The following is a 21,890-nucleotide window of genomic DNA, read 5'->3' on the forward strand; positions in this document are numbered from 1 at the left end:
TAAGAGAAGCAGATGAACTGATACTTATAAAGCAAGGTTTCTCCACCTCAGCATGTTGACATTTTGTACCACATAATTCTTTATTCTGTGTAAGCTTGAGGGTGAAGAAGGGACAGAGTGGAGGTTCACTGGTGCATTGTAGGATCCCTGACCTCAGCCACTAGGTGCCAGTAGCAGCCCCTCCCACTCAATCAGAATGTCTCAATGTGACAATCAGAAATGTCTCTGGACATTGCCAAATGTCCTTTAGGGGACAGAGTCACAACAGCCCCAGTTGAAAACCACTGCTCAGGGCTTAAAGTACATGCCTGGTATTTTAGTAATTGCTTAAATATAGTTGTTATTGTTGCTGGTCATTAGATCCTCTGGTGTCTTTCTGTCAGTAGTATTTGGTTACAGGTATGGAAAAAGCAGATAGCTGGCTTCAACTTGAGTAGATTTTCATTGTTTTGTTTTATGCCTAATAGGTACAAAGAGCAGTTCTTCTCTAGAATAGATTGGGCTTTTCTTCTCTTTTGCTCCTATACCATACTTACCCTTTATGACGTATTAAAATTTTAATTAGTCACCGGCCTACATTTTTGTTTAATTTGTGTCTTTTCAGGCTAAAACCTTCCTAGGGGGCTATCTATCATTCAGTCATGAGTCCCTACCATTGGCCAGCAGTAGATATTCTATAAATATTGAATAAGTTGTGTTTAAATTTTATAAAAGTTTTGCTCTCTTTTTGAATCCGATTATTTTATGACTGTATTTGGTACAGATAATCTCCGGTATAGCATAAGGTTATGGCATATTAAAATTGAGGAAATAAATGAAAATAAATATTTGTTTCATCTGCTTAGCAGCTACAGGACTAGTTAATTTAATCTTTGTCTTTCATTGTACATAGTAAACTCACTGAAAACCAGGATTATGGTTTACTTATTGTACGTACTCACTACGTAGAATAACACTGGGTGGGTGGGTGTTCAAATATTGGGGAGATTAATATAAATACACGTTTTTAAAATAAAGTTTTATAAACTAAAGAGACTCATTCAACTGAAACCTTGAGAGTAATAATATATTTCCTATTACGTTAGGCATCTTAAGCTGTAAAATAAGTTTCCATCTAATGATTTGACATATTTTACAGTTTGGATCTAAATCTCCCTTTTAATTAGTACAGAATGGTACCTGTGAAAGTACGTAGTTTTAAAGATTTATTATTCTGTGTATGAAACATCAGTTTTATTTTGAAGGTAAAGTGTTCATTGTTACTCACCTTTGTTCTGATTTCTTAAAAATTGTCTGTGAATAAAGCATCCATTTCTAAATTTATGATAATCTTTGGGTGGTGTTTGTTAACTTACTACTCAGCACACCACACAGAGGTACTGCAGGGCCAAGTTTGGAGTTTTAATGTTTTAATAAAATTTACTTTATTCACTTTCAGCTATTATTCATGGACTGTCCAGTCTAACAGCTTACCAACTGAGAACTATATACGTATGTCAATTTTTGACAAGAATTGAAGCTGGAAAAACCCTTGGTAAGTATGTTTTTATCTTCTATGGGACATATTTCAGTCTATGTCTGAAGGTGTGATGATGAGAAGAAAGAGATGATGCTGCTGTTGCTGCTAAGTCGCTTCAGTTGTGTCTGACTCTGTGCGACCCCATAGATGGCAGCCCACCAGGCTTCTCTGTCCCTGGGATTCTCCACTCAAGAACACTGGAGTGGGTTGCCATTTCCTTCTCCAATGCATGAAAGTGAAAGTGAAGTCTCCTAGTCAACTCTTAGCAACCCCATGGACTGCAGGCCTACCAGGCTCCTCCGTCCATGAGATTTTCCAGGCAGGAGTACTGGAGTGGGTTGCCATTGCCTTCTCCAGAAAGAGATGGAAGCTATCGTTTGTTTTTGAGAGTTTGCCCACTTGTATTTGGCCTGTACATCTATACACAAGCATATTTAAAGCTAGTAAAGGAAATATCCCTATCTTTTTGGAGCAATGATTCTCAAATTTTTGCTTACTAAAGAATTATTAGAGAACTTGTTAAGAAACAGAATGATATACCCCTTACCCCATCATGAATTTCTGATTTGGTAGGATGAAATACATTTCCAATAAGTTCCCAGATGATTCTGATGCTGCTGGTAGGAAACCATGCTCCATATACTCTGTTTTAAAGATAACATTCAATTCAGTCACTCAGTCGTGTCTGACTCTTTGCGACCCCATGGACAGCAGCACCCCAGGCTTCCCTGTCCATCACCAACTCCTGGAGCTTGCTCAAACTCATGTCCATTGAGTTGGTGATGCCATCCAACCATCTCATCCTTTGTCTTCCCCTTCTCCTCCTTTTTCTTCAGTCTTTGCCAACATCAGGGCCTTTTCCAGTGAGTCAGTTCTTCCCAGTCAGGTGGCCAAAGTATTGGAGTTTTTCAGCTTCAGCATCAGTTCTTCCAGTGAATATTCAGGGTTGATTTCCTTTAGGATGGACTGATTTAATCTCCTTGTGTCCAAGGGGCTCTCAAGAGTCTTCTCCAACACCACAGTTCAAAAGCATCAATTCTTTGGTGCTCAGCTTTCTTTATAGTCCAACTCTCACATCCATACATGACTACTGGAAAAACCATAGCTTTGACTAGACGGACAAGAGGCTCTTTAGTTCTTCGCTGTCTGCCATAAGGGTGGTGTCATCTGCATAACTGAGGTTATTGATATTTCTCCCAGAAATCTTGATTCCAGCTTGTGCTTCATCCAGCCCAGGGTTTCTCATGATGTACTTTGGATATAAGTTAAATAAACAGAGTGACAATATATAGCCTTGATGTACTCCTTTTCCTATTTGGAACCAGTCTGTTGTTCCATGTCCAGTTCTAACTGTTGCTTCTTGACCTGCATACAGATTTCTCAGGAGGCAAGTCAGATGGTCTGGTATTCCTGTCTCTTGAAGAATTTTCCATGGTTTGTTGTGATCCACACAGTCAAAGGCTTTGGTGTAGTCCATAAAGCAGAAGTAGGTGTTTTTCTGGAACTCTCTTGTTTTTTCGATGATCCAACTGAGGCAATTTGATCTCTGATTCCTCTGCCTATTCTAAATCCAGCTTGAACATCTGGAAGTTCACGGTTCACGTACTGTTGAAGCCTAGCGTGGAGAATTTTGAGCATCACTTTGCTAGCGAGTGAGATGAGTACAAATGTGCGATAGTTTGAACATTCTTTGGCATTGCCTTTCTTTGGGATTGAAATGAAAACTGACCTTTTCCAGTCCTGTGGCCACTGCTGAGTTTTCCAAATTCACTGCCATATGGCATGCAGCACTTTCACAGCATCATCTTTCAGGATTTGAAATAGTTCAGCTGGAATTCCATCACCTCCAGTGCCTTTGTTCGTAGTGATGCTTCGTAAGGCCCACTTGACTTCACATTCCAAGATGTCTGGCTCTAGGTGAGTGATCACACCATTGTGGTTATCTGGGTCATGAAGATCTTCTTTGTATAGTTCTGTGTATTCTTGTCACCTCTTCTTAATATCTTCTGCTTCTGTTAGGTCTGTACTGTTTCTGTCCTTTAGTGACCATCTTTGCATGAAATGTTCCCTTGGTATCTCTGATTTTCTTGAAGAGATCTCTAGTCTTTCCCATTCTGTTGTTTTCCTCTATTTCTTTGCATTGATCACATAGGAAGGCTTTCTTATCTCTCTTTGCTATTCTTTGGAACCCTGCATTCAGATGGGAATATCTTTCCTTTTCTTCTTTACCTTTCGCTTCTCTTCTTTTCTCAGCTATTTGTAAAGCCTCCTCAGACAACCATTTTGCCTTTTTGCATTTGTTTTTCTTGGGGATGGTTTTGATCACTGCCTCCTGTACAATTACATGAACCTCTGTTCATAATTCTTCAGGCACTCCATTTATCAGATATAATCCACTTGAATCTATTTGTCATTTCCCCTGTATAATCGTAAGGGATTTGATTTAGGTCATACCTGAATGGTCTCATGGTTTTCCCTACCTTCTTCAATTTAAGTCTGAATTTTGCAGTAAGGAGTTGAGTGCATAATCACTCAATTAGACTATGGTAACTTTGTAGTGTCTCTTACTGCTGTCATTACTGGCAGCCAGCATATTTGAAACCTCTTATTTGATTTTGACTTCAGCACTTTAATAAGGTAATATGATTTAAGCTATAATATCTCTTTCCTTTGTCTTCATAGATTATTTTAGACTGTAATGACCAAGCCTGGTTCAGTTTATCACTAATGGCTAATATTTATAGCATGGTCATGTAAAGGACCTTCTGATGCAGATAATTGCATATTTATATTGGGGTTTGCAATTTACAAAAGGCTTTCCCAACAGTCTCCAGTGGTAGACAGTATTACATGAAGCTGTTTACTTATGAACATGTTGTGTTACAGGAAATCCCAGCCTGTTAGTACCATTCTCAGGACTCTCGCTAATCCAACTCTGGCTTGTGTAGCGTCAGAAAGTCCTTTAAATGACTGTGCTGTAAATATTAGCCATAAACTGAGCCAGGCTTGGCCATTATAGTCTAAAATAAACTATGAGGACAAGAGAAAGAGATATCATAGTTTAAGTCATATTCCCTTATTGAATAAGTGCTGAAATCAAGCTCAACAAGAGGTTACAAATATGATAGTTGCTAGTAATGTGTGACAGTAACAAGAGTCACCGCAAAGTTACCATAATCCAAACGACTAATATCTTTAAGATATCAAAAAAGGGTCAGAAAATTTCCTATTTTGTGTGTGACTCCATGGTTTAATCTGAAAGTTCCCCAGAGCACATCTTAGATATAATAGGCCGGGGTTAGTGAACAAGAGTCAGTCTATTTCAGATAAGTCAGGCAGCATTTAAAATTTCATTTTAATTTGTATTGGATTTTCAGCTATATATAACCCTTCTGCTTATTTTTTTAGTGGTTGCTGTATAGCAGCACTGCCTAATAGAAATATAAAGTAGGCCACGTGCATGCAGACTAAGTCAACTCAGTCATGTCTGACTCTTTGCGACCCTCTGAACTGTAGCCCTCCAGGTTCCTCTGTCCATGGGATTCTCCAGGCAAGAATACTAGAGTGGGTTGCCATGCCCTTCTCCAAGGATTCTTTCCCACCTTGGGGTTGAACCGGAGTCTCTTATATCTCCTGCATTGGCAGGCAGGTTCTTTTACCACTAGTGTCACCTGGGAAGCCCAAAGTATGCCTCATATATAATCAAAATTTTTCTAATAGCTGTATTAAGTAAAGTAGAAATAGGTAGAATTTTAGCAATGTCTTATTTAACCCAGTATTTCTAAAATGTATGTCAACATGTGATTGATACAAAACGAGATATCTTACCACCTTTTTAAAATTTTTTTGCAGTATGTCTTTGAAATCTGGTTTGTATTTCATACTTAAAGTACATCTCAATTTGGATTAGCAATGCTGTAACTGTCCAGTAATTACATATAGCTAGAGGCTGCCTTCGGAGAAAGCGATGGCACCCCACTCCAGTACTCTTGCCTGGAGAGTCCCATGGATGGAGGAGCCTGGTGGGCTGCCGTCTGTGGGGTCACACAGAGTCAGAAACAACTGAAGTGACTTAGCAGCAACAGTGGCTGCCTTATTAACTTTATAGTCTCCTGTTCCACCTGGTTTTAAAATATGGCAAATGTCTTAAAGGGGAAACTTTTGTTTATGGCAGGCTCCACCCTCTCATGGGACTTTATCTTAAGATCTGTGCAACTGGAAGTTTTCTGTACTTTTCCACCCCAGCTTCCCGCACTGCCCCAGAACTCAGCAAAAGCTTTCTGGTGAGACACTGTGTTTTCAGTTCCTCTAGTTTCCAGTCCACCATGCTAGCCCCAAGGAAACCACCAGAAGCTCTTCTTTCTCTTACCCACAATAAAGCCTCCCTGCCTGGAGTACACTGGATCCTCAGCCTTTTTGGCAAATTAGCCCAGGGAGGGAAAGAGCTGTGAATCATCAGCTCACCTGAGAAGGAATCTCTTTATAGGATATATTCCACCTAGTTCTCAGAGCTTGCACAGCTGTCTCCTGTCTTCAACAACATGATTTTGCAGTTTGTCCCCCCCTTTTTTTTTCTTCTAATCATGGTGAGAGTGTTGCCCTGTTGCAGTGCCATGCATCCTACCTGAAAGTGAAAGTCTACACTGTAAAGTTGTTTTTTTTTTTTAATCATTTTTCTTTTTGATATATTGATTTCTAATTGAGGCCTAACTGCTTTACAATGTTGTGTTGGTTTCTGCCATGCAACAACGTGAATCAGCCATAGGGATACAAGTCTCCTCCCTCTTGGACCTCCCTCCCACCTCCCACCCTGTCCCGCCCCTCTAGGTTGTCACACAGCACCAGGCTGAGCTCCCTGCACTGTGTAGCCACTTCTCATTAGCTATGTGTTTCACACATGGTACTGTGTATATTTCAGTGCTGTTCTCCCTTTGTCCCACCCTCTCCTTCCCCTGCTGTGTCCATATGTCCGTTCTCTATATCTGAGTCTCTGTTCTGCAGATAGGTTCATCAGTACCATTTTTGTAGATTCTATATATGTGTGTTAATATACACTACTTGTTTTTCTACACTGTAAAGTTTTTTAAGATCTAATATACATACAGTGTTTCTGCATGTCACATTTATAAGAAGGAAGGTAGATTAACAAGAAGGGTTGGATAATGTCAATCAAGAAAGACTTCTTAGGAAAGATGAGTATTGAAATGAGCTGTAATGCATACTGAGTGAATAGATAAGCAGTTAGAGGTGCAAGACATGTAAGACGTACATGGTGAAGGTTCTGAATTTCGAAATGAGAAGTTTGTGTGTAATTTGTTAAGTAGTTGTCAGCCACAGTGAGTGTTTCATGAGGATAACCTGATCAAAATTCTGTTTTAAGAAAGTGTAACAGCAGTACAAATATTATCTCATTAAATATTCACATAGTATTTATAATTGTGGCATTTTATAGGTGAGAAAACTGAGATTTAGAGAGGTGAAATAGCTTTCCAGCACCCCAAAGATGATAAATGATAGAGTCTGGAATAAACTCCGAAGTTTTTAAAACCACTGTATAATATATTGCAACAGATACAGTGATGAGAAAGAGGAGTAAAACAATGACTCCTTAGATTTTTAAGCGTTGATACTTGGAAGAATGTTGGTAGAGAGATAACCTGAATGCCTCTTTCAAATGTCTACAAAATATATAATAAGGATTTCAGTTAGTATATGCTAAGATCTGATTTCTATTTGAGGTTTGTTACGCTGCAGTTACACTTATAAACCATTTAAGAATTCTGTTACTGTGATACCTTATGTAAAGTTTTTCTTTCGGCTCTTAAAATCAATGCATATACGGGTGGTGGGAGGGGGGTTCAGGGTTGGGAACTCATGTACACCTGTGGTGGATTCATGTCAATGTATGGCAAAACCAATACAGTATTGTAAAGTAAAAAAAAAAAAAAATTAAAAATAAATAAATAAAAGGAAAAAAGAAAAGAAAAAAAAAATCAATGCATATGTATATATACTGGCTGCCCCGGGTCTTTGTTGTGGTGCACAGGCTTCTCTTGTTGCAGTGTGTGGGCTTTCTCTAGTTTCAGTGCGGACCCAATACCTGTGGTATGTGGGCTTAGCTGCCCCACAACACATGGGATCCCAGGTCCTAAACCAGGGATCAAACCTGAGTGTCCTGCTTTGGAAGGCAGATTCTCAACTACTGGACCACCAAGGAAGTCCTTAAAATAAATATTTTAGCAGAGAAAAGCTTCAAATGTTTTATGAACTCGTCTAGCATTTTCTATTTTAAATTGATTTTAATAAGGAAATTAATTTGAAAAATCTTTCCTAAACTGGCATATATGAGAGCAGTGCCTGGCAAATAGAATACAATCAGTCAATATTTAAAGAAAGTAATTTATAAAAAATTAACAAAATTCTTCATGGTTTTCTAAGGTACTTGTTTTTATTTTGGTTTAAAAGATGCACAGTTTGAAAGTGATGAACGAATTACACCCTTGGAATCAGCCCTAATGATTTGGGCTTCAATTGAAAAGGAACATGACAAGCTTCATGAAGAAATAGAGAATTTAATTAAAATTCAGGTATGAGTATTCTTTGTGTTTATAATTATTGTTTTCCTAGAAAATAAAAGCATGACATTTAAAGAAACTGAGAGCTACTGTTGGACAATGACCCTTTAGTAAAATTCAATATAATTATTCTCTTTAGAAATTTGACATAAGCTCTAAGAACTGGAGTTAATGTTTGTTACCTAAGTGCATATTGCCCCCACTTTGAAAAATAGGGGCTTCCCAGGTGGCGTGAGTGGTAAAGAATCCACCTGCCAATGCAGGAGATGCAAGAGACATTGGTTTGATCCCTGGGTTAGAAAGATCCCCTGGAGTAGGAAATAGTAACCCATTCCAGTGTTCTTGCCTGGAAAATTCCATGGTCAGAGGAGGCTGGCGGGCTACAGTCCATCAGATCTATTTAAAGATCACTAAACTTAAAAAACCAGTGGTTTGTGCTCTCCCACTCAAGGTTATCAAATGATAGAAAATGAAATGGATTTTTGTGATTAAGAGAATGTAAAATGTTAACTATATAGAGAATTTTACAAGTAGCCTATTGAAGAGTGAGAAACTAAAGAAAGTCATCCAAAGACAGAAGGGAAAATATGTTTTGCTTACAGGCAAAGCACGTTCTCAAGATTTTCATAGTTAAACTAAAATCCAGGTGGTGTCCTACCTTCTCAAGAATTAATCATTGATCGTGTGGTGACCATCAAGTAGAATTAAGCCTGAGGAAAAAGGGCAAAAACATGACTGCTGCTTTTAAGAATTTCAGCTCAGGCCAAAGGGATCTATCATGTTATCCCAAACTTTTGGAGGTCTAGGGGAAGCAGCCTTTGTTAAATATGCTAGTATAAAATTGAGCACGTTACCATGAAATACATAGCAAACATGTAATAATATATTGCTTACTATTTGAAGATATTGTTCTAAGTACTTTCATCAGTCAGTTAGTTCAGTTGCTCTTTTTGACCCCATGGACTGCAGCCCGCAGGCTTCCCTGTCCGTCACCAACTCCCAGAGCTTGCTCAAACTCATGTCCATCGAGTCAGTGATGCCATCCAACCATCTCATCTTCTGTCGTTCCTTTCTCCTCCTGCAGTCCCCTTTCCTCCTGCCATCAGTCTTTCCCAGTGTCAGGGTCTTTTCAGATGAGTCAGTTCAGTTGAAAAGCATCAATTCTTAGGCACTCAGCTGTCTTTATAAGTACTTTCATAAGTAACTCTTTAATTTTCACAACTACCCTATGAAATAGGTTCTGTAATTTTCCCCATTTTAAGAAACCAAGACCCCAAGAGATTTGCCCAAATTTACAAGCCTATCCAGATGGTAGTGATACATATGGTATCAAAAACTCCGGTTTATACACTGCTATATTTAAAATGGATAACCACCAAGGTACTGCTGTATAACGGATGGAACTCTGCTCAATGTTATGTGGAGCCTGGATGGGAGGGGTGTTGGGGGAGAATGGATACATGTAAGTATGGCTGAGTCCCTTTGCTATTCACCTGAAACTATCACAACATTGTTTGTTAATCGGCTATCAGTTCAGTTCTATTGCTCCAGTCGGGTCCAACTCTGCGACCCCATGGACTGCAGCACTCCAGGCTTCCCTGTCCATCACCAACTCCCGGAGCTTGCTTAAACTCATGTGCATCGAGTCAGTGATGCCATCCAACCATCTCATCCTCTGTTGTCCCCTTCTCCTCCTTCCTTCAATTGTTCGAGCATCAGGGTCTTTTCAAATAAGTCAGTTCTTCACGTCAGGTGGCCAGAGTACTGGAGCTTCAGCTAAAGCATCAGTCCTTCCAATGAATATTCAGGATTGATTTCCTTTAGGATAGTCTGGTTTGATCTCCTTGTGTCCAAGGGACTCTCAAGAGTCTTCTCCAACACCACAGTTCAAGGCATCAATTCTTCGGCACTCAGCTTTCTTGATGGTCCACCTCTCACATCTATATATGATGACTGGAAAAACAATAGCTTTGACTAGACAGATCTTTGTTGGCAAAGTAACATCTCTGCTTTTTAATATGCTGTCTAGGTTGGTCATACCTTTTCTTCCAAGGAGCAATCATCTTTTAATTTCATGGCTGCAATCACCATCTGCAGTGATTTTGGAGCCCCCAAAAATAAAGTCTGACACTGTTTCCATTGTTTCCTCATCTGTTTGCCTTGAAGTGATGGGACCGGATGCCATGATTTAGTTTTTTCAATGTTGAGTTTTAAGCCAGCTTTTTCACTTTCCTCTTTCACTTTCATCACTTTCAACTAAAGAGGCTCTTTAGTTCCTCTTTGCTTTCTGCCATGAGGGTGGTGGTGTCTGCATCTGAGGTATTGATGTTTTTCCCGGCAACCTTGATTCCAGCTTGTGCTTCATCCAACCCAGCATTTCACATGATGTAATCTGCATATAAGTTAAATAAGCAGAGTGACAATATACAGCCTTGTTGTACCCCTTTCCCAATTTGGAACCAGTCCCTTGTTCCATGTCCAGATCTAACTGTTGCTTCTTGACCTGCATACAAATGGCTCAGGAGGCAGGTCAGATGGTCTGGTATTCCCACCTCTTGAAGAATTTTCCAGTTTGTTGTGATCCACACAGTCAAAGGCTTTGGCAGAAGTAGTCAATATAACAGGAGTAGACATTTTTCCAGAATTCTCTTGCTTTTTCTATGATCTAGCCAATGTTGGCAATTTGATCTCTGATTCCTCTGCCTTTTCTGAATCCAGTTTGAACATTTGGAAGTTCACGGTTCATATACTGTTGAAGCCTAGCTTGGAGAATTTTGAGCGTTATTTTGCTAGTGTGTGAGATGAATGCAAATTGTGTGATAGTTTGAGCATTCTTTGGCATTACCTTTCTTTGGGATTGGAATGAAAACTGACCTTTTCCAGTCCTGTGGCCACTGCTGAGTTTTCCAAATTCACTGCCATATGGAGTGCTGTACTTTCACAGCATCTTCTAGGATTTGAAATAGCTCAGCTGGAATTCCATCACCTCCACTGCCTTTGTTCATAGTGATGCTCTCTAAGGCCCACTTGACTTCACACTCCAGGATGTCTGGCTCTAGGTAAGTGATCACACCATTGTGGTTATCTGGGTCATAAAGATCTTTGTATAGTTCTTCTGTGTATTCTTGTCTTCTGCTTCTGTTAGGTCCATACTGTTTCTGTCCTTTAGTGAGCCTATCTTTGCATGAAATGTCCCTTGGTATCTCTAATTTTCTTGAAGAGATCTCTAGTCTTTCCCATTCTGTTGTTTTCCTCTATTTCTTTGCATTGATCACATGGGAAGGCTTTCTTATCTCTCTTTGCTATTCTTTGGAACCCTGCATTCAGGTGGGTATATCTTTCCTTTTCTTGTTTGCCTTTTGCTTCTCTTTTCTCAGCTATTTGTAAGGCCTCCTTAGACAACCATTTTGCCTTTTTGCATTTCTTTTTCTTGGGGATGGTTTTGATCACTGCTTCCTGTACGATTGCATGAACCTCTGTTCATAGTTCTTCAGGCATTCCATTTATCAGATATAATCCACTTGAATCTATTTGTCACTTCCACTGTATAATCATAAGGGATTTGATTTAGGTCATGCCTGAATGATCTATGGTTTTCCCTACCTTCTTCAATTTAAGTCTGAATTTTTCAATAATGAGTTCATGATCTGAGCCACAGTCAGCTCTTAGTCTTGTTTTTGCTGACTTTACCCAAATACAAAATAGTTTTGTTTTCTTTTTTTTAATCAGTTGGGGGAAATAAAAAAGGCCTGTTTATAAAATGCTTATTCAAAAGCATCTGGCTTCCTGGGTTTCTATTAGTGATTTTCCTAGGCTCCTAAATGGCAAATTTTATATACATACATATCTCTCTCTCGATCATCTCAAATACCGTATATCTGCTTTCTGTCTTATTTCCTTTTTGTTTAAAATTATTATTTTGGTGAGTCCTCAATATATATAATGTAGCTCCGAATTTATTAATAATTAAACAGAAGAGGCCAGTCAAAAATTTTCATGTCTTGGACCACAGTTACTTCATCTTTGAAAAGCTGTTATATGTCATTTATCAAATCAAAATTGTGAAACTATGTAAGAATATTTTAGATGAAGTAGTTTAGATCTTACCTGAGTTATTTTAATATTAAACAGCAATTACATATTTTAAAAAGCTATCTAAGGTATGTATTTGTCATTCTGATTTTTAGGCTATAGCTGTTTGCATGGAAAATGGCAATTTTAAGGAAGCAGAAGAAGTCTTTGAAAGAGTATTTGGTGACCCAAATTCTTACATGGTAATTATTTACATTAGAATTTTAGAGCTGTTTATATGGAATAAGAAAAATTGAAAAAGCATTGGGAGGGAAAAGAAATGCTTTCTCTTTTAAACAGTGTAGTTTAAAAGAAAAATGTAGTTCAATAGAAATGTAATGCCAGTGATGTATGTGATTTTTAAATTTTCTAGTGGCCACATTAAAAAAGTAAGAAGCAAAGCTAGTTTTTTTTTAGCAATCCATGTGAAAACGCATTGGTGAGATAATTTGCACTCCTTTTTTTGGACAGTCAGCCCTCTGTATCCTGGTTTCCATATCTAGGGATTCAACCAACTGCAGATGGAGAATATTTGGGGGGAAAGTTCCAAAATGTTTCGAAAAGAAAAACTTGAATTTGCCACACTCTGGTAACTATTTACCTAACATTTACATTGTGTTAGGTTTTGTATGTTACCTAGATATATTTAAAGTTTACAGAAGGATGTGTGTAGGTTATATGCAAATACTGCACCATTTTATATAGAAGACTTGAGCATCCTTGGATTTTGGTATCAGAGGGGAGTTCTGGGGCCAATTCCCTACCAATACTGAGCAACAGTATACGAAGTCTGAAATATGAGGTGTATTTGACACTTAAGTCTAAATTCAGGGCTCATACATTTCAAGGACTCTGACTAGGGACTGTCATATTGAGCAGCACAGGTATGGAAGAATGCATTATAACTTGCCTGTTTTTCTAATGGCTTCTTATGTGATCACTAGTCTTTCTGTGTATGTTTAATATTAAGGTCAATAGAAGTTAATTTTTAAGTATAAAAAACAAAGTGGTGTGGGAGTCAATTAAGCTTATCAAAGAAGTAAAGATAGTTTTATACAGTTTTTAGTAAACTTTTAATTGAACAATGGCATACCTTTAGTAGAATACTTATAGCATACGTAGATGTGTTTTCACAAAAGGAACACACTTCATGTGATGACCTCTTAGATCAAGAAATAGAACATCACCAGCACTCTAGTGACTGTCCTTCCCACCTTCTCAAGGGTAACCACTCTCCTAACATGTAACATCCAAGATTAGCTTTACTTATTTCTGAACTTTATATAATATAGCAGGTTTCTGTTTGTCAGAAAGATCCACAGCATTGCTTGTAACAATTGCTATTCTCATTGCTCCATTGTAGGAAGGAATATACTATAGTTTATCCATTGTATTGTTGATGGACATTTGACTTATTTCCAGGTTTTGGCTGTTAGATTCCTTTACATGTCTTCTGTACAACAAATATATGTATTTCTATTGGATAATACTTAGGAATAGATTTGATAGGTTATAAATATATGCACATATTCAGTTTTAGTAGATAAGGTGAAACAGTCTTCCAGAGTAGCAATATCAGTTCTTTCAGCAGTATGAAAGAGTTCCAGTTGCCTCACAGACCATGTCTGTGGTTTTCATTTTAGTCACTCTGGCAAGTATTTAGTCATTCTGGCAGTGAGGTAGTGCTGCCTTATTGGGTTTTAATTTCTGTTTCTTTGATGATTAATGAAGCTGAGAACCTTTTCACATACTGGTGTAGGGGAGAGGGGAATCACTTTAATTCATTGAGAAACGGAGCCTTTAGTAATGCTCATTCTATCTCTAATTTGCCCCTGTTTCTAGGGTGTACTCCTCCAGAGATTTCAGCTGAAAACCTGCTGTCTATTGGGTTCCTTGCCCTAACTTTTTTGCCTTAGCTCTGTGAGGTGACTAAAAACTCCATTCTGCTTGTACTTCACCGAAGAGGAAATTTTATGGCCAGTAAACATAAAGAGAAAATGCTAACCTCACTAATACTTGCCCTAGTGGCTTAGCAGTAAAGAATCCACCTGAAATGCAGGAGTCGCAGAAGACACAGTTCTGTCCCTGGGTCGGGAAAATCCGCTGGAGCAGGGCATGGCAACCCACTACAGTGTTCTTGCCTGGAGAATCCCATGGACAGAGGAGCCTAGTGGGCTACAGTCCATAGAGTTGCAAACAATCAGACACAGCTATAGTGACTTAAACACACACCATGCGTGCCACAAGTTATATTTTGAAATAACATTTTCTATGCCTCAGAGTGACAATGATTAAAATGTCTTAGAACACCAACAGTTGGCTCAAAATGTGGAGAAATTATAGCACTGCTATACCTTCCTCTCAGGACTATAAATTGGTACTTAAGCTTCAGAGAGTATTTTAGCAAAATCGATTAGCATGCATTCCAGCAATTCCACTTCTAGATAAATACCCTAGAGTAACTGTTCTTACTTTCACTATATGCTTTTAAAGTCATGAAGCTTTATTTAAAAAAATTAAAAACAAAACAAAAAAAAAAAAAACCAATCCAGGCCCAACTGAAAATTGCTCTGAGATAGAGCTTGAGAACTAAAGAAAATTTTTTTAAGCTTTATAGCTTAATTATACAATCAGCATTGAAAGAACTAAGAAAAATTTGTACTGTTCACAAGAAGACACATAGAAAAATGTTTAATAGAATTATGGAAATAGAAAATAGCCTAAATACTTACACAGGCTGGAAGGAAAGATGAATAAGTGGTATTTTTGATCAATGGAATACTATTTAACAGTGAAAGTAACTAGTAATTCTATAAGTATCAAATCAATGTGGATAAATATCATAAACATAGAGTTGAGCAGAATAGAGAAAGTTTCAGAAGAATACACATAGCATAACACCATTTGTATAAAGTTAAAATCATGTTAAACAGTACTATACATTGTTTATGGATGCATACCTATGTAGTACAGGTGTAAAGGAATGCATGGATATGCTAAGTTCTAAATTCAGGATACTGCTTACATTGAGAAGAAGGCCAGGAAGGACAAGGAGTGACATCAGATTATGGTAATAAGATTTCAGTTGAATAGCCAATGTTTTATTTCTTAAACGTGATCATAGATAGGTTTATAAGTTATTTTAATCCTTTTGTATTTGTGTAAATATAGAATTTTTCGTCAAAAATATATTGGTGGGCATTTAAAATGGGAGAATTTGTAAAATCTTGAGTTTTGGCTTACTGACTTTTTTCAGTTAAATAATATGACAGAATTTCTAGTATCTTATTTGTGATTTATATTTCTTCCGTTTTCTTTAGCCTTTTAAAAGGAAATTGCTTATGATAATCTCTCAGAAAGATACGTTCCATTCCTTTTTTCAACACTTCAGCTACAACCACATGATGGAGAAAATTAAGAGTTATGTGAACTGTGTGCTAAATGAAAAATCATCAACGTTTCTAATGAAGGTATGCGTATTTCAGAGGAGCTCTAAACATAGACTTACACTGTTACAATAAAAGAGAATATTTGAAATAGAAATCCTTAAAAACTAATCAGAATTTTACTTAGTGATTTTATAGAATAGTGTGGTGAAATGTTACAGTTAGTGCATCTAAAAGAAAGTTTATTTCTGATCTATGTAGTGTTTTCAACCTTTCAAAGTAAGATTTGAGGAAATTTTTCACAATAAAAAGTTGAGGGGAAAACTTACCAAAATGAAATGAGAAATATGTGAAAAAGAAATTAATTTAATTAAATTTAAAAGAAAATTTTAGCATATTTTTGGGAAAAGTCAAGTTGGACCAAAGAAGGGCTACTACAGAAATTTTTTTAATCACATTTTATCCTGTCTTAGGCCCAAAAAGTTTTAATATGTTGTACATATGTCATACATATTTTTTTTTAAGTAACCTTTTATCTTAAAATTGTCTATAGGGACTTCCCTGGTGATCCAGTGGCTAAGGCTCTGCACTCCCAAAGTAGGAGGACCAGGGTTCAATCCCTGGTCAGGGAACTAGATCCCACAGGCCACAACTAAAGATCCCACATGCCTCAACTAAGACCCAGCACACTCAAAGGGGGAAAAAATTTTCTGCAGCGTATTGTATGTACCAAGTACATTTACAAGGAAAGCCCTTCTCCGTAATGCTTATAAAGCAAGCAGGTGGCTGACAGTCACGTCACAGTACTTGGGGAAGTAATGCACTGCCCTTTGTTGGTCTGTGAAGAGATACTTCTGTTATGACTATCAAATAACTAGAAGGCTTGATTTAATACTATTTGTTTTTAATGGCTTATTGCATTCCTTCCTCTCCCACATCCCCATTTTTTTAAGGCAGCAACAAAAGTAGTGGAAACTAAAAGAGCAAGAACAACATATTCTGAAGATAAACCTAATGGCAAAGATGTTGAATTGGCAACTGAAACTAATTTGGATACAGGACAAAGGTTTGTAAATTCATTAGTACATTTTTGTCTTACGAATATAATAGCTATGTGAAAGGGATGATAGTGAGATGTTGTTAATAAAAATAATTCTTGAGCAGTAGGTGTATTGTCTTACTGATGACTAACATTTGTATATTTGGAAGTACTGTAGAGTTACATCATGGCTTATGCAAATTCTGTTGCAAATGCTAACCAAGAGTACAGAGAAAACAGTACTGTGTAGATAGTGTGGTATCACTTACTGTTCTCAGGGAACATGAGCTCCAGAACAGTATTGAGGCTGGAAGCCTGAATCATCTGGGTCCCTTAGTTCTCAAATCCTACATGCCTTCATGTGACTGTTGCACTGGGGGTTATTCTGATCTGTTAAAATACTGTTCATCTTCTCTGTGCATGATGCGTGCTCAGTCGCCTCAGTGGTGTCCAACTCTTTGCGACCCTGTAGACTAGCCCACCAGGCTCCTCTGTCCATGGGATTCCCAGGCAAGAATACTGGAGTAGGTTGCCGTGCCCTCCTCCAGGGGATCTTCCCATCTCAGGGATCGAACCCACCTCTCCTGTGTCTCCTGCATTGGCAAGCAGATTCTCTACCACTGAGCTGCCTGGGAAGCCCCTCGTTTTGTCCAAGGACAAGCTAATTCTACATCTGGTGGACAAGTGCAGACACTGATTTGCTCCAGTGTTGGAAGGAAGCAGGCTGTGTCATTCCTACATATTGAGAGAAAAAATTCAGTTTCTAAAATTATTTCTTCTTTAGGGATTTTCAAGGGTAATTTTTGCAGAATTGACTTTTACGTTTTGCTTTGGCTTGAGAAACTAACTCTATTGACGACAATAAAATCTACCATTATAAAGATCTTTTATATTGAACCTGTAGTCCGTTCCTTCTCTTCATCCACCCTTAAACCAAGGCCAAATAGTCAAATCCTTGTGGTCTCTGTGTGGATGTATTTGGCAGTGGACGTAGTATTACTCTCGTCTCAGGACCATGGTTTAAGTGCTGTGAGCCCCCATCTTAACTACTGATTTAGAGGTGGGAGTTGGAGTCTGAATTGCATGGATGTGGCATTGGTCACACCTCAGGACTGACCTCAGTCTTAAAGTTCTTGTTGTCCCTGCCTGTCAAAACATGATCTGCTCCTCACTGCTCCATTGAAGTCTTGTTTCTCATTGACTCTTTTCTAAGACCCATTTTGAGAAGCAGGGATTTCACTTTTATTGGCTTGGTTATTTCATTTTGTTTAGAAAATCAAAGTTTAGTAATACTAAGACCTAATAAATTCTGTGGCCCAGACTTCTTGCCCTCTATAGTACTGCTTTAAAGTAAAATAAAATTAGAGCTTATCATGATTCTTGCACATAATGAATATTTCCTGTATAGTGTCTTTTTTTTTTTTTTTTTACTGTTTTGCTTTTTTTTTTTTTTTTTTTAATTTTAAAATCTTTAATTCTTACATGCATTCCCAAACATGAACCCCCCTCCCTCCTCCCTCCCTATAACATCTTTCTGGGTCATCCCCATGCACCAGCCCCAAGCATGCTGCATCCTGCGTTAGACATAGACTGGCGATTCAATTCACATGATAGTATACATGTTAGAATGTCATTCTCCCAAATCATCCCACCCTCTCCTCTCCTCTCCCTCTGAGTCCAAAAGTCCGTTATACACATCTGTGTCTCTTTCCTGTCTTGCATACAGGGTCGTCATTGCCATCTTCCTAAATTCCATATATGTGTTAGTATACTGTATTGGTGTTTTTCTTTCTGGCTTACTTCACTCTGTATAATCGGCTCCAGTTTCATCCATCTCATCAGAACTGATTCAAATGAATTCTTTTTAACCGCTGAGTAATACTCCATTGTGTATATGTACCACAGCTTTCTTATCCATTCATCTGCTGATGGACATCTAGGTTGTTTCCATGTCCTGGCTATTATAAACAGTGCTGCGATGAACATTGGGGTACATGTGTCTCTTTCAATTCTGGTTTCCTCGGTGTGTATGCCCAGAAGTGGGATTGCTGGGTCATAAGGTAGTTCTATTTGCAATTTTTAAGGAATCTCCACACTGTTCTCCATAGTGGCTGTACTAGTTTGCATTCCCACCAACTGTGTAGGAGGGTTCCCTTTTTCTCCACACCCTCTCCAGCATTTATTGCTTGCAGATTTTTGGATCGCAGCCATTCTGACTGGTGTGAAGTGGTACCTCATTGTGGTTTTGATTTGCATTTCTCTAATAATGAGTGATGTTGAGCATCTTTTCATGTGTTTGTTAGCCATCCGTATGTCTTCTTTGGAGAAATGTCTATTTAGTAAAAATATGGAACGCTTCACGAATTTGCGTGTCATCCTTGCACAGGGGCCATGCTAATCTTCTCTGTATCGTTCCAATTTTAGTATATGTGCTGCCAAAGCGAGCACCTATATAGTGTCTTAATATAGTGCCACCACTTATTTCAGATGCCCTTCTAAGTATGCAGTTCAGTCACTGTGTAAAACAGTTCTTGTCTCTCTGTACCCTGACTCTCCTCCTTCCCCTCACACATCCAGTTATCTCTCCAAGTGTTATAACTTCCATCTGAGAAATGCTTCTCTAATCCATTCATAGCCTAGATTATTACTTAGCTTTGTGCCACAAAAATCCATCCTTGACATGACTTCCAGAGTTAGCTTTCCATTAAAATAAATCCATTTAACTCACTTCCCAGCTTAATAACCTCTCTTAGCTTTCTGTTTCTTATTAAATGGATTAGATTTTATTGCATGGGTTACAAAGCATTACATAGGCCCTTTCTGGTTTTTTGTTTGTTTATTTGTTTCCATATACACCTTGTCCCTAAGCATTAACCCCTTCCTGCCCACATACATGGGAGAGGGCAATGGCAACCCACTCCAGTGCTCTTGCCTGGCAAGTCCCGTGGACGGAGGAGCCTGGTGGGCTGCAGTCCATGGGGTCGCTAGGAGTCGGACACGACTGAGCGACTTCACTTTCACTTTTCACTTTCATGCATTGGAGAAGGAAATGGCAACCCACTCCAGTGTTCTTACCTGGAGAATCCCAGGGACGGGAGAGCCTGGTGGGCTGCTGTCTGTGGGTCGCACAGAGTCGGACACGATTGAAGTGACTTAGCAGCAGCAACAGTAGCACAGAATTTCTTTCCAGAGATAACTTTTTATAAATTGAAATTTGACTTGACTATGTGGAAAGTACTATCCTTATGAACAATTTCTTATGTTTGCATTCTTACAAATGTTTTCTTCTTTTAAAGTGTTAGTGACAAACAGTCTGCGGTAACTGAATCCTCAGGGGATACAGTATCCTTATTGAGGTGAAGTAAATTTGACGTTTTTCTTCTCTGTTTTTCGAATCTTTGAAGCAATTCATGCAAACTTAGGTAGATTATAATAGCTGCATGCAAACGCTATGATTTGAAGAATGTCACAAAGTTTTAACTTACCTCAACAGATATTAAGACCCTTGAAATGGCAAACTGTGGAGACCTGCCTCTTTAGATCCTGGCTTGTTTGACATTGTTTCTGCAAGGAGCACACAAGCAGGGAGTCCTTGAATTTAAAGCAGATAATTAGTAAACTTGATTCTATCAGAAACAAGGGCATGATGCTAGGGCAGGAAAGGGATAGAGGTTACATTTCTGATAATGTCCCAAATCCTGATTTTAAGAAGTTATTTTAAAAACTCTTTAATCTGCTAGAAATTTTATAACACACAGTGTAGCATATTCAGAGAGCATAAAGTCAATATGAGTGATTGCCAAGCAGTTGGGATGCTAAGTGGAACCTTGGAAGGGGGTGGCTGATTTGGTGTGGAGGAGGTCACTGGAGATGAGGAATTAAGGGGCCAGGATGTTATTTGGTTTATTCATGTAAACATGGAAATAATTCATGATAATGGCAACACTCAGAAAAAGATCTGTGAATGATGGGAAGTGCTTTGGAAGGATAACAAATGATTATGGAAAACAGTAAATGGCAATATGCCTCAATGGCATGAATCCTCAAAGGCTGAGGTTTCTATGGAAACAGGATCCTGAAAGTGACATGAGGAAACAGGAAGTATAGAGACCCACCCGCGAAACCCTCTGATTCACGGAATGTAGAAGATGAAGCTAATCTCTACTGGAGGCCACGAACAGAAATGCTGTACCCAGGGGAGAGCTAAACTTTAGACAAGGCATAGAAGTTGAGACTGGCATTCCAGAGCACACAGAAAATTTGAGAAGGAAGGGAAAACATTTGTGGTTGCATTAGCATTTACAGGGTTAAAAGTATAGATTTTAGGTGATAATAAAAGAGCTGCCTAAGCTTAAGTGAACTTTTTTCCCCTCTCATTTTAGTTTGCCCCTTTATAAATTGTAATAATACAATCTTTGCAGAATTGTCCAAATTTTCTGCCGCTTCCTATATTTCCAAACAATCTTACCTTTCCAAAAAGCCCTTTTTCAGAATCTATAATCGTGATATCTACCATCATGTATAAAAGAATTTTGAAATTTCTCCAATTGAAAGGCCAGAAGGATCTTGATTTCTGAGTAAATGAAGTAGAGAAAATAAGTGATGGGAGAGCAGAAAGTCTTGACAACAAAAATCTTAGAGACCAAAGGTTAAGATGGGGTACTGAGCAAGGGGAACACCAAAGGAAACAGGCCAAAGTAGAAGCAGGTCCTAGACAGAGATTGAGGCAAATCCTCTACCTTTTCCCATAGCCTTTCTAGTCTTTGCAGAGCAAATCACAAGCTTTTGTGTTTCATTTAGGTCTCACAAAAATCTCTTCTTATCTAAGTTGAAACGTGGAAACCAACAACAAGATTTTAATAAGAAAGAGGAAAGAGTGGAAACTTCTCAAAGTAAGTACACTTATTACAGGTTTAGGAGTGGAGAATTGATACTTCCTTGAGAGCAGTCCAACCCTTGACCTAACACCTCAACACGCAGACATACTTCAGAAAAGGAAAACACAAAAGGATTAAATCCCTTGGGTTCATAGAGTTAATTAGAGGTGGTGCTTAATTTAGAAAGTTAGAGTTGGTGCTTGGTATTTATGGTAATATTCTGTAAAGTCACCCTGAACACTTAGTGAATACTAAACACTTACAGAGGAGTACAGTGTTAGGTTCTTTTGAGTCTCTGGTGACAACGTTTTGGTCAACTGTTCAAAATATAACTTTGTTCTGTGTTTTTGTTGAAAGACACCTATTTAGTGTATATTACTGACTCATTACTGGAGAAGGAAATGGCAGCCCACTCCAGTATTC

General features: G+C 38.3%; 1 protein-coding gene and 1 non-coding gene across 7 annotated transcripts in view; one reads left to right on the forward strand and one right to left on the reverse strand.

Annotated features, from left to right (window-relative positions):
• TERF1 (telomeric repeat binding factor 1) overlaps positions 1-21,890 on the forward strand; it is a 40,854-nt gene that overhangs the window by 5,417 nt on the left and 13,547 nt on the right. For 4 of the 6 annotated variants that reach the window (XR_009595059.1, XM_060393801.1, XM_042254315.2 and 1 more), the window contains exons 2-8: positions 1,439-1,534; positions 7,958-8,106; positions 12,282-12,368; positions 15,486-15,635; positions 16,505-16,617; positions 19,887-19,946; positions 21,391-21,482. Coding sequence is in view for 5 of the 6 variants with exons in the window: in XM_060393801.1 (XP_060249784.1) it covers positions 1,439-1,534; positions 7,958-8,106; positions 12,282-12,368; positions 15,486-15,635; positions 16,505-16,617; positions 19,887-19,946; positions 21,391-21,482 (747 nt within the window). In the remaining variant the exon portion in view is untranslated. The remainder of the gene's footprint in view (positions 1-1,438; positions 1,535-7,957; positions 8,107-12,281; positions 12,369-15,485; positions 15,636-16,504; positions 16,618-19,886; positions 19,947-21,390; positions 21,483-21,890) is intronic. The other 2 variants (XM_060393802.1, XM_027973041.3) reach the window with 1 other exon arrangement.
• Positions 18,932-19,038, reverse strand: LOC114116507 (U6 spliceosomal RNA). The gene has a single exon (XR_003590410.1). It is a non-coding gene; the product is annotated as a U6 spliceosomal RNA (small nuclear RNA).

Source organism: Ovis aries, chromosome 9 (assembly GCF_016772045.2).
Source record: "Ovis aries strain OAR_USU_Benz2616 breed Rambouillet chromosome 9, ARS-UI_Ramb_v3.0, whole genome shotgun sequence".
Taxonomy (NCBI): domain Eukaryota; kingdom Metazoa; phylum Chordata; class Mammalia; order Artiodactyla; family Bovidae; genus Ovis; species Ovis aries.